Genomic DNA, 13,633 nt, shown 5'->3' on the forward strand with positions numbered 1-13,633 from the left:
AACCTTTGTCCTTTTTTTCCTGACAGATTCCCAATATCCTGTGGTCGAATGAGGATGGAACCTCAGGTCTAGACACAGACAGAGGAGGTCAGAGGTCACAGCTGCAATATATTGGGGTCAGACGTAAAGCGGAGGGTTTCCCCTTACACAAATACATATCTGCATGTGGGAGAGTTTACCCACGCAGTTGTTGTGGTGGCCTTTTTATTTGGGCCCTTCATGGCAGCTGAACGGAGAGGCTAAAAGCAACAGGAAGCCTGATACAGGCCATACAGCCCCTGTAAAGGAGTTGACCCTAATGCCCCTATAAAGCTGAGATAGAGCGCTGGGTTCAACCTTTGCCTTTTCAGCTGTGTCTTAGAATAGTTCTCGCCATTGTATCCAGTGTCATTTACACCTACCAAGCCCTCAAGGTTTGGTTGTACCAATTATTGTGGGTTTTTGTCAAAGCTGTCAACCTGAGAGGTCACTGATGACCCTCTGTTTAAGTGCACTTAAACACATCCCACTTAACCCCACAGTAAGTGTACTGGAGAGTGTCAAAGCAGAGAACTGTCAACGGTGCGTAATTGCTATATTGTCTGAACACAAACAAGTGAATAGCCCAGACAAATCACGCAGCTATCTCTGGTAGCTGTAGGTGTACTGAAAGAAAGAAACACACAAAGCTAAATACAGATGGAGAATACAAAGAACAAATGGCAGCCGATAGTATATGTGTGGACTGTGGAGTTGGGCTGTGGAAATGGTTCTTCCATTAACGGCTTGGGTTCATTACTAAGCTGCATGTCTCCTATTTCCTCCCCAGCCATTCTCCTTCAGCTCAACGCCCCCGTCTGCCTGGGCCACAGCCCGTCTCTGACCACGTTCCAGGACCCAATGTCTGTTTTTACCGTTGTTTAAGCTCGGTCACGAAAGCGACTGTGGGTCCTAGATCCAGCCATTCCCCCCCATCCTTTCAACTGTCTACCCTCTCACCCCTCCTCCCTTAGGTAGGCCTACTTTTATTTTTGTCTGGAAACAGGATGTTTTGTCTTAGAAAAAAAAAAGTGAACAGATTGCAGTGTAAATCAGGGTGCTGGGTCAATGTCATATTTAGATGTCATGTCAGAAAGGGTAGAACACTGAATGCATATCTAAAAAGGTCAGAGGTCAGCAACTGACTTGAGACTTGATGAAGACCTCATGTTTTAGGTTGTTTCTGGAGCACAACAAGCAGTGTGTGGGTTATTTTTTATTTCCTGTACAGCTAGGGCACCAGAAGCAAGGTCATGTATATCGACAGCTTTAATACTGCATGTTACCATGTTAACTAATAGCCTCCCATCCTTTCGTCTGTATAACAATTGACCATGTCAATATGCCAATCTGCTCAGCAGTACCTCCTCCTTGGCAACGGATTATAATGAACATCACTTTCTCCATAGTGCCATCTTTCTATCAATAGGCAGAAGTGGGCTGGGCATGTGAACACATGTCTAGACACTTGTATGGCTTTGGCCTTTGGAGTGGTTCCCTGTTGCAACGCCACTGGGCTACATGGACAAGGTCAGTCCGGTAATGGCCCTGTAAGGCCTGTCACTAGAGCTAATTACTTTTCCTACTTACGTAAATCATGGAGCCTGTTCTGTCTTTATCTTTTGTATTTTGCTTTCTTTGTTTTGTTATGTTGGTGATTATATTTAAAACTGTGTGTGCTTTAGTGGTAGGCTTTACACTGTTTTGTAAATATTGTTTGAGAGAGGGCCGCGTTTCGTGTTGCACAAATTAGGGGCTAAAAGTATATACCAAAACCATGTTGTGTGTACATGAAGTTGTGCAATCAGGGTTTGTAAGGGGAGGTCAAAGTAATTACACACCAGTATTCCATTAGCTGATATCAGATTTCCCACAGGAGGTATAGGAAGTAGTATTTTCTCCTCACTCCATCCATGCATAACTGATTGTAATAGGGAAAATTGCACAAAATGAGGTCAAGTGTTTAGATTAAACTATCAAATTGTCAATTACCTGTATTTGTTAATGGGTCAGATCACTTATTCTTTCCCAAGATTAGATTTATACATGATTGTATATAGTGTTTACATGGTTGAAAAACTAAGTGATTAGGAATGCACGATCGAGATTTTACCTAATTACTTGTTATGGGAAAGAAATTGCATGAGGGGAATATCTATGTTTTACCTGCTAGATTTTCCAGACTCTCACAGGTTGATGGTCCAGGAGATTTACGAGCGAGAGGTTGTGCCTCCCTCTGCCTGAGAGTCAAAAGGAGAAAGCCTTGGACAAGATGGTTAGGGAACCTTTATCCAGCAGAATATAAATGTCATCTTGTGAAAACCATTCTATGACTTTCAGAAAAAATTATCACCCATCTGATTGGTTTGTTTGTTTTTCAAGAGCTCTTTGAGCCCACTGGAAATCCTCCCCATTAAGATATCAGTCCATTCTTTATAGCGTAATTCTGTGTTATGTAATTCTAACAGTTCTCAAACAAATGTCAATGTGTTCTTGAATGATGTCCACAGCTATAGTAACATTTCTGTCTTTATAAACACAATTCAACAGCTGGTTTCTGGTGATCTGACTGCTTTTTATGTCTCACACACATCACTGAACAGATTTACCTTTATATCATAGGTTAAACTGGGGCTCAGCAATGAATAGCGTTTCACGTTTTTCCCTATGTAGGATCTTAATTTGATCACTATTGTTGCTGAGAATTTCCCCATACATCAGGAAAAGCAAAGATGGTGTATTCGAAGGTTTAAAAAAAATCTTCTAACATCATAATAAACATAGTAATTTCCATTTTAAAATTTCAGACTTGATTTGCCATAACAAATGTATCAGCCCCTACAAAACATTTCCATATTACAATCAACATGTTGCTGCAGGACTATTTTCCTGCTGTAGCAAACTGGCTCAAATTAAGATCCTACATCTGTGTATAAACAATTCAAACTGAGCGATCATTGTCGGTTCAAATCTAAACACTGAAAGAGATCTTGGAATGCAGTAAGCAAGGTATACGGTTGCACAATACACTTTCAAATTAAATGAGAATGGAAAGATACCGTTTAGAGTGAGCTATACTGGCCTACGTGATATCTGGCCTATCCAAAATCTCACTCTTTGGCCGAGTCATTTTCCCGAAAGATACAGTATGACCAGATGGTTTAGTGGATTCGAGTGGTGACTAAACATCCCATGACTGCATAGTGGATGGACATCATTATCGCCTCGATAGTCGCTGGATAATTAGAGAGAAATCAACGCATTTTTTTAGATGACTAGAGAGAGAGAAAAAATCATAGACTGTACACATCTTTGCCTGTGGTAAATTCAGTTTAACCTTACTGTTCTGGTTCTACATGGGCGTATGGAATGTATAATTATTGTATACTGCAGAATAATTATAAGGCAAATTACCTGCCAAGCTCGGTCAAGTTGGTCAGGTTCAATCAACTAATGGTAATGTCATACATTTTAGTGCTAATAATTTCCATAGTTGTTTCTGTTTATTATGCATTAGTAAATATGATAGTCTTCAACGTCATCCACTCAGCAGCAACAACTGTGACAAAATGATGATGTGTTCTGGGTAGAGTTCAGTTTGTTGAGTGGTAATTACAGTCCAGAGGAAAAATCAATCATGACTAATAACATTGTACCAAGAACAAACATTGTAATAACAGTCCATAATTTTCAACAACCAAAAAAGCATAAATTCTACTTTTATTTCATCATTGATTTAGGCCTACCATTTTTACATTTGCTCAAAATTGAACAGTTCTCCGCGAATGAATGACCACAATCATGATGACGACCCGACCACTTTCCTGTTGATGCAGCTGGATAGACCCCGACTAGAATCCTTTTATCACTTGTCCTTGTCCAAACAGTCGTCGCTGTAGATTCGGTCGAGATAAGGTTCGTGGACTCTCCTCCTAATATGTTGCTGCTTTTGCTCTTGGAGTTTGTGGTCACGCGCCGCAGTCCGGCGTGCCGGGGAAGTGCTTTTATCAGCTCTTGCGAACCTCTTAGAAACGGTCTTTCTTTGACTCTCGGCGGTGTCTTTGATTGTCGATTATTTCTGCCTATGCCTACTCTTTTTTTTTAGGCTACTGGAAAACCCAAGGCAGCTGAACTGAGCATACCTTTTGAGGAGCCAAGGACCTTTGTAAAACCGTGGTCTGTCAGAGGTCATTTTGGAAGGCTTCACATTGGCTCGTGAACGATGAAACTTAACACATTTTTGGAACATTTCTATTTCCTTATCATTTTACTCCCTAATACAATGTTTTGTCAAACAGGTAAGTGATATGCCAATGTTATTAATTGATAATGGCAAATTGGGACTAAATTGTATGTAGACCGTAAAATGATGTGCGAAAATTACCTGTAGCCTACCAATGGGCTTCAAACTTCTTTTTTTCAACGGACATGGGTTACGATGAATATTATGAACACATTAAGCCTACTATTATGAACTGGGGGATAAATGTAGCATAGCTATGGAAGAAAAGGTGACAATACCGTTTTTAATGCTGAAAATATATACTTTATTAGAGCCAGATAAACATTTTCAAAAGTCTCGGGTGATTTTGTATCCGCTCTCTCCATTCGTTAGTCCTGTCCATCTGGTAAGAATGATGTAAATCTGTGGCGTGCATACTGATAGTAAAGTTCATCAATCAAGGTGCTGTCATCCAAGGGCACATACCTACGACTCTCATTGCTATGGCAGTCTGTTGACCTGTCATTGGAGGCAGCAGGGGCCAAGCCTGTCTCTGTGTCTTCTCCAACCACACAAGCCTTTGACCCCTGCGGCCAAGGTGGGAAGAGACACGTGTCCATGAGGGCCGCCCACTCGGACAGAGATATGGTGCTGAAGGGTATCTCAGGACATTGACTATGAGAGTTCCCGTCTTGGTGGAAGAGAGATGGACTGGCCAGGTGCTGCTGAGAGTGAACGATGATAGGGTACCTCTGAAAGATCCTGTCGTCACCTGCAACAACTTGTCCGACTGTAGTCACTGTGTCATAGTTAGTTGCGCGATGACTTTTCACTTGGCTGTGAAATCTCTGCCTCATGCTCATCTCATGTTGGCCTTTAAGTCCCACAGCTCTCACTTTTGGAGTTTCCTCTCCATCTTTCTCTCTATTCATCTTGTCTTCGTCTTTATTTTCCCTCATGCTGTTCTGCTCTTCATTAACCATTAGCATATATAAGTTTCTGTCAGCGGTACCCACCTCTTCTGTTTTGGCCTCAGTTGCCTGACTTGGAAGATTCACCATATCAGTAGCGTCCCATCTCTGATAGTTTGAATAAGAGGTGTCGTCAATTTTGGTTCCAGTCTTGCCCATCACTGTCATCAGTCTCCTATATTTCTGAGTGAAACTGTTAGGGTCTCTTTTTGCCCTCGACCTAACAGCTCGTTGCCTTTTATTCTTCTCTCCTTTCATCACCGTAGAGGGGATGCTGGGATCAACCACAGACACGGGAGGTTTAGCAGCACCCACCATGGTTGGAACACAGTGGTATGGCTGTGAGGGCCAGGCTGGTCCAATAGGCATCATCGGAAGGTGCTGAGGGTGTGGAGTGTAGACATAATCAATCAATGGAGTAGATGTCTGGATGATACCTCCAGAGGTGTAGGCCTCTGTGGAAATGTTTGCAAGAACAGCAGAATCTAGGCCCATTTTTGAACGGTGTCCTGTATATTGAAGACAATCAAATTAGTTTTATATTCAATATTTGAGAAATCATGACCATCTATTTTTGTTAGGCATGCAATTAATAGTAATCATATTTGATGCTAGTATGACCTAAGTGCACTTTTTCTTTGTGAAGCAATTTCTGATTGTTTCATCATTTTTGGTTTTGTGGTTATGCTATTAAAAGATGTTCAAACAACACACTTACCATGATCTTGTTGTAATAAGTGTTGTTGGTAATTGTACTGAAAGTTCATTTTTATCCTCTGCTCTTATGCCAGATACATTATAAAGGACACACCTACATAAAATCAAGAGCATCAGAGGCACATTTTAGAATGTTGCTCCACCATTACCTGACTGTGATGTCAGAATTGTTACTCAGGTGAACACAGCTGGTGTTACTGTGGCAACTACCAACCATTCCTGCTTCAGAACAGCTGTATTTGCAGTAGGCCTACTTTCCCTCTCAGCAAAGTTTCAAGAGGATGTCTTTCATTTAGATTCTGTCCAACACCCGAGGGTCTTGCTTCGGTATGCTACAAATAAATACTTTCCCTCCTTTTTCAATTTCACATTTCACCCTAAACTGAGAAGTCGGACTGTCTTTGAAGCTGCTTTAAACATGCTTATCTTAAGCAACATTCTGATCACCACATCAGGTTTTTACCACATGCCATTGAATAGCAAGTACTTCATATTCCTTCCCCCTTTTATGATACCTCTCATGTGAAGGCATATATTAAAATGGACCATATGGACATTAGCAGTCACATCCTGCCAAGGCTGAAGTGTCTCTACTTGACTTGGAAGCCTATAAATAATAAGGCTGTTAGCTTTGGCTACGGCTTAGTTCCGTAGCCAAAGAGACGCCATGTTTGGAGACGCCATGTTTGGTAACAGATCCTTTCATACTAAACACTTCCACTCTAACTGCTCCCAGCTGGGACTGTCATTGGATACATTAAATTACAACATAGATGTAGGGGAAGTTGAAGAAAATCACATACAAAGTGGATCTCCTGCACTGTGCATAGTGGATTTGACAATCACACTTCCCTGTAAATCACATTCAATTAGTGGAACACGACTGTCCGTAACTTGCATACAGTACAGTGACAGTCAATGTAGAAAACATAGAAGTGAACCGTCTTTACCACCTTTTGTAGTATACCTCGTGCATCACTATAGTTTCCGAAAAGATGCACTAAACACATGCAAACCAAAAAAATTGCCATTCATTTATTCCAGATCTCCATTAGCTTTTTCCAGGCGCTCATGGTGCCCTTCAGCATGGGTACTGTGGAACTACTCAGGTATTTCTCCAGAGTGTACTGGTCCCTGTTGATGAACACGTTGTGGTCCCAGCCTTGTTTGGTGATCCGGGACACCCTTTCTCTCTGCTGCTGGGTCTTCCTCTTCATGTCCTCCCTCTCCTCCCTCTGCCACAGAGAGATGGGCACCGAGGCCTGCCAGGGGCTGGGAAAGTAGAGGGAATCAGGAGGGGGTAACCTCCCGTACTGCCCAGGAGGGGTTGGGTGATGGCACGTGTTGGGAAACTGATGGCGAGAACCACGGTACCTTCTCCTTGGGTGAGGGTTGGGGGCTTTGAACGGGGGGTGGTTTTGGGTAATGGGTGGTGCGAAGGGTTGGGAGTGTGTGGGGTCGCTGTGGATTGTGCCCCCTGATGAAGTTGGTTGCCTACTCTGACAGGATGGGGAGACAGACTTGGTTGTGGAGCTAGCAGACTTCTGTGAAAGGTTGTCAAGTGTTATTGGGTTGTCAAAGACAGTTGGTTTTGCAGACGAAGGATGTTCAGCTTGGGATGCCCCAATGGTATCTACATCATCTCGTATTCTTATTTCCACCACTGAGGAGTTACTGTTTGCTACGGTAACATGAATCGTCTCAAAGTCTAGCAGGTCCTGGTCCATCAAAATTACTTGTTCTTCTGTCATTTGTTCATTGGGAATGGACTGGTTGGACTGATTGGATGTCTGGGCTTTTACCCCAAGTTTGTGGAAAACCTGAACAGACTGCATCATCTGATGACCCAGACGGCTCCTTGGAGGTTGGGGAGCGTTTTGGGTAGGCCGCACCCCTAACTTAGCCCCCTTAACGCTACCTTTCTGCTTCCTGGATGAGGAAATGTCTGAACCTGTTCTGTCCCCACCTCCATCTGCAGCACCGCTCCTTGCACATTGGACCACCTCCTTCACAGGACTAGGGTTACTCTCCTCGTCACTTCTTTCTCCATCCCTCTTTTCACCTTCTATCTTTTCACTGTTCATGCCATCACTACTGTCACCAACCTCTCCAATGATGGCTGTTTCCTTTGTCGTCTCCCCTCTTCCCTGCTCTGCATCCTCTTTCTTTTTAGTAGCTTCCATCACAGGGCTTCCTGCGGCCTCCTCCAATGGGACAACTGGATTGCCAGTGTTCATTGTTGTGTCAATAGGTGCCATGGTAATGTTGGTTGCAGCTGCTGGTGCTGGTGCAGCCACACAGATGTACCCTGGTGGGGGGCATACTGCCCAGATTTGTGGCACTGGTGGTGGCTGAGGGGGCTGATCTTTGGTAGACAACAATGTGCCATAGATCGCATGTTGATGGGTTTGAAGATGAGAAAGAAGGGGGTGATGATGAAGATGGTGATGAAGGAGATTGGGATGATTAGGAGGCTGCTGGAAATGGGCTGTTACAACCGGAGGGTTTGTGCTGTGATCTATGACCAGAGTTATCTGTCCTGCCAGTAAACTGTTTCCTGAAAGGAAACCAAATTATCATTTTTTGATTCACAAAATATTTTGTACAGTATGTTATGAATAAATGCATTTTTTAAAGTCATTGTCTTTGCCTTGTTAATTTCTGTCATGCAAAATGATCATTTCATGCTAACTTTAGAATAAAGCATAAAGCATAGATAGTTAGAGAGCTGAAAAGCTAACAGACAGTTTTGAGAGGTTTGAATTGTAATTGAACATAAAATGCTTACCTTGTGTTGAGTCAGGTGTGAAGGCATTACTCTGGAAAAGGCTATGATCCTCCATAGTTATAAACAGTTATTTTAACTAGTTTAACACAATATTTTTTGAAAGTACTTTGTTGTTTAGTCAAGTAATTGTTTGATTGATGCACCTAGAATGTCAGTGTCTCTCTATGATGTCACCATTTTTTACTTGGTTCTGACTAAAGTACAGCTACGACCGGATGGTACTATTTCGTAGCAGGTTAGGATAATTCATGTGGCCGGTTAGGAGACTTAGGTTAAGGTTAGAAAAAGTTTAGGGTTAGCTAAAATGCTCTCCTAACCTGCTGCGAAAAGTAACTTCCGGTCGTAGTTGTACTCCCTCTAGTCACAACTCCTAGACGTTCCACTTCCAGAAAATTGTTGTTTTGTTAAAGAGTTTCATTTCTCCAAATAAACTTGTTTTTTTATGCACAAAAGTACAAACAAGATCACCAAGATCAACATAATTTCAACATTAATTTGTCTCATAATCCCATAACTCCTATTTTACAATTGTTATGACCAGGCTAGGCCAAGTTATTACATGGTTGCAACATAGTATTGACAGTGTTTCATTGCTAACTCAGTTGATTTTGTGTGTGTGTGTGTGTGTGTGTGTGTGTGTGTGTGTGTGTGTGTGTGTGTGTTGGGGGGGTAACTTGGGATCGGTACCTTCAAATCAAATTGTGTGCATATGCGTGCGTGTGCTTTGAGTGAAAATGTGCAGTTGCAAACCGTAGTCTGGCTTTTTTTATGGCAGTTTTGGAGCAGTGGCTTCTTCCTTGCTGAGCGGCCTTTCAGGTTATGTCGATATCGGACTCATTTTACTGTGGATATAGACACTTTTGTACCTGTTTCCTCCAGCATCTTCACAAGGTTCTTGTGAAGATCTGGGATTGATTTGCACTTTTCGCACCGAAGTACATTCATCTCTAGGAGACAGAACGCGTCTCCTTCCTGAGTGGTATGACGGCTGCGTGGTCCCATGGTGTTTATACCACCATCATCCCGTAAACCCAAGACCCACTCCAATTCGCATACCGTCCCAACAGACCCACAGATGACGCAATCTTAATCGCACTCCAATCTGCCCTTTCCCACCTGGACAAAAGGAACATCTATGTGAGAATGCGGTTCATTGACTACAGCTCAGCGTTCAACACCATAGTGCCCACAATGCCTATCACTAGGGACTGGGACTAAACAGGGACTCTGGGACTAAACACCTTCTTCTGCAACTGGATCCTGGTCTTCCTGATGGGCCACCCCATGTGCTAACAGTAGGCAACAACACATCTGCCACTCTGATCCTCAACACTGGGGCCCCTCAGGGGTGCATACTAAGTTCCCTCCTGTACTCCCTGTTCACCCACGACTGCGTGGCCAAGCGCAACTCCAACACCATCATTAAGTTTGCTGACAACACAACAATGGTAGGCCTGATCAACGATGAGACAGCCTATAGGGAGGAGGTCACAGATCTGACAGTGTGGTGCCAGGACAACAAGCTTGAGCAAGACAAAGGAGCTGATCGTGGACTACAGGAAAAGGGGGGCCGAACATGCCCCCATTCACATCGACGGGGCTGTAGTGGAGCGGGTCGAGAGTTTCAAGTTCCTTGGTGTCCACATCACCAACAAACTATCATGGTCCAAACACACCAAGACAGTCATGAAGAGGGCATGACAACACCTTTTCCCCCTCAGGAGACCGAAAAGATTTGGCATGGGTCCCCAGATCCTAAAAAACGTTCTACAGCTGCACCATCGAGAGCATCCTGACCGGTTGCATCACCGCCTTGTATGGCAACTGCTCGCCATCCGACTGTAAGGTGCTACAGAGGGTAGTGAGTACCGCCCAGTACATCACTGGGTTCAAGTGTCCTGCCATCCAGGACCTATATACTAGGCGGTGTCAGAGGAAGACACAAAAATTGTCAAGTCACGCAAGTCATAAACTGTTCTCTCTGTTACCACACGGCAAGCGGTACCGGAGCGCCAAATCTAGGTCCAAAAGGCTCCTTAACAGCTTGTACCCCCAAGCCATAAGACTGCTGAACAATTAATCAAATGCCCCCCCCCCCCCCCCTTGTTTTTACCCTGCTGCTACTCGCTGTTTATTGTTCATGCATAGTCACTTTACCCCTACCTACATGTACAAATTACCTTGACTAACCTGTATCCCCACACATTGACTCGGTATCGGTACCCCCTGTATATAGCCTCGTTATTGTTATTTTATTGTGTTACTTTTTATTACATTTTTTACTTTAGTTTATATAGTAAATATTTTCTTAAGCAGCTATTCTTGCACTTGAGTACTTTTCAGTGAGTAGCCAAGTCATTGCAGTGGTAACATGAGTGCTAGTCTTGCATTTTCAAGTGAACATAGGCTCTTTGTTCCGAGGACCCTGGGATGGTATCAGCATTAAGCACAGGATCGAAGAGAGCAAGAGACAGGAGAGAGATATTAGAGACAAAGGAGAGACAGGAGAGAGACAGACAAGAGACAAGAGAGCCAGGAGAGAGACGGGGAGACAGACGAGAGACAAGAGAGACAGGAGAGAGACGAGAGACAGGAGAGAGATGGGGAGACTCATTTTCCCTGGGCTGCCTGCTGTACTGCAGACTGAAGGATCCATCAGAGGTGTCAGCTTCCTCTTCTTCCCAGGGCATTGTCATGTGTCATATTGCAGTTGTTGCCTGCAAAGTGTCGCCCTGCCAATCATTACCCATGTGGTTGTATTATTACCACCCAGTATAAACTAGCCTGGTCCCAGACATATTTGTGCTGTCTTACTTATTATCACATTGAGTGACTAGAAGTTTGCAAGACAGCGCAAACAGATCTGGAACCTGGCTAAAGTAGTCTTATTCTGTTCTCCATTGTCTTCATCTGTGTCCACCAGGTGAACCACTGTGGGACCCAGGCCCCAGTCTGGCTGTCTCTGGGGGAGGGCGAGAGCCTTCCTCGGCCCCTGGAGGTGACGCAGCTGACGACCTGTGCCACCTGGCAGTTCTTCCTCAGCAGCAGTAAGGACTGCTGCCTGTTCCGCATCCCTGTCACCGTGCGCAACTGTGGAGACTTCTACGTCTACCTGCTCCAGCCCACCCAGGGTTGCATGGGCTACTGCGCACAGGGTACAGCAGCTGTTTACGATAGTCTGTTTAGGTGGAGGCAATGAGGAGCTCCATATGCTATGAAAGTGAGGCTGCATTTTCTAGGAAGTAGCCTTGTAGTTTTTTCTTTTCTTCAATGGGCAAAAACGGAGTGCTATGGTCTTCAGCGCCAAAATGTCATAAAAGGCTATTCATCCACAAACACATATATAATTGTATAAACGGACGTGTTTTCATGAATTTGATGAAATAATCGTCAAGCCCATTCAAAAGATTAGGGCTGACCCCGGAAGTACAGAACGATGTAGTGCTGCATCACTTTTAAATGCGTATTGCCAATGCTCTATGCTTTGATCTCTTCCTGTATGTGTCAATGTAAACATGACATTACTTTAGGTTTCTTTAAAAGTGTTTGCTAAATGCTGTACATGCTCCTAGAATAGGATATAACTCATTTTATTATTATTATTAAGAGGGAATTCTTATAGTGGTAATAGTGTAGGTAAAGGTGACATGATACAACTGTAAAAACGCTAAAGAATTAGCACTAACCACATGTAACTCATTAAACTGTTATTTATGTGCTTGTGACTCAGACCTCTGCAGTGTTAACTGTTAAGACCACCATTGTTAATTGTCTGTTAATTGTCCTGCTATCATTCACCATGTAGAGATGTCAGACTCTTCGGCGGTGGTGTGTGGTCCTGACGAGGTGGAGGTTGATGGAGCGTGTAAAGGTGAGTGAGCTCTCTGCCTCCTGACTGTCTGTTGTCTGGCTCTATAGGAGGCCCTTGTTAAAGTCAGACACCACAACAATCCACGTCAGAATTGCCATGCGGTGTGGAATGCAGCAACAGGCCCCTCACAGGTCCTCTTAATGAGCTAAGCATGTGTGTCCTGCCTCCCTCGCCCCGTCTCCATGACAACATCTCTCGGCGAGGTCCTGAATTATCCCTCTGCCGGTTTTAGGGGGAAGGAGGAGGGTGGCTGGGGACATAGGTGGATGGTTTAATTCACTTTTATTCACACAAGAGACGTTATCAAGTTGGAAGGGATACTATAAATAGGAGAAGGTACCTACTCTTTTGGTTTGTTATGGTTGGCCCCTTTCCCTGATTAGAGTTACAGAAATAGACCAAAATGTTGGGACCCACTGGAAAGCAGTGGCTGATAACTGGATCTTTGCCTGAAATATAGATTTTGATTACTTGGTGGGTCACAGGACAAAAACATTCAGCCAAGCTTCTATTATAACACAACAATCTCATATCACCCAAATACTGTATACATTATTACCTGCTATGTCCATGTAAATACCAGTTACGTGTTCAGTAGGAATAAAACTGAGTGAAACTACCCATTTTGTCCAATAAGACATTTTGTCTAATTTTGTCCAATAAAATATGTTGCTAAACATTTTGCTTCGGTGTACCCTACTGAACACGACTCCGTTATCCCTTCCAGCCAAACAGCCTCCTTCTCCAGCAATACCTGTGATAGTAGCAGAGCTCTCTGGGAGCATCGTCTACCTGAAGTGCAGCTTCGAGGGCCATAGAGTGAACAGCTCCCTAGGCTATGTGGTTGCCTGGTCTCGCCTCTCCCCCCAAGGCATCAAAGAAGAACTGAAACAAGAGACTACTGTCCAAACCGTTGCCTTCATCGAGCTGGACGGGATCAACCTCCGACTGGGGGACAAGGTGGGTAGAAGTTACCCCTAACCACTGACGCAGGGTCACATATTTTTCCTCTCTCTAATGGTTAAGGTTAAGATCGGGGGTGGTGT

The 13,633-nt window shown here is 43.7% G+C and overlaps 2 protein-coding genes across 2 annotated transcripts; both read right to left on the reverse strand.

The window, feature by feature from the left end:
* Positions 1-4,557: 4,557 nt before the first annotated feature.
* On the reverse strand, positions 4,558-6,091 carry LOC106605204 (uncharacterized). Its single transcript, XM_014200592.3, has 2 exons — positions 5,930-6,091; positions 4,558-5,720 (listed from the first exon to the last, which is right to left on the reverse strand). Exons 1-2 carry the CDS (start codon positions 5,976-5,978, stop codon positions 4,630-4,632), a joined length of 1,140 nt encoding a protein of 379 aa, XP_014056067.3. The 5' UTR covers positions 5,979-6,091; the 3' UTR covers positions 4,558-4,629.
* An 868-nt stretch (positions 6,092-6,959) lies between these two features.
* On the reverse strand, positions 6,960-8,842 carry LOC106605203 (uncharacterized). The gene is made up of 2 exons (XM_014200591.1): positions 8,717-8,842; positions 6,960-8,485 (listed from the first exon to the last, which is right to left on the reverse strand). Exons 1-2 carry the CDS (start codon positions 8,769-8,771, stop codon positions 6,960-6,962), a joined length of 1,581 nt encoding a protein of 526 aa, XP_014056066.1. The 5' UTR covers positions 8,772-8,842.
* Between the last annotated feature and the right edge of the window lie 4,791 nt (positions 8,843-13,633).

Source organism: Salmo salar, chromosome 05 (genome assembly GCF_965601325.2).
Source record: "Salmo salar chromosome 05, fSalSal1, whole genome shotgun sequence".
Taxonomy (NCBI): domain Eukaryota; kingdom Metazoa; phylum Chordata; class Actinopteri; order Salmoniformes; family Salmonidae; genus Salmo; species Salmo salar.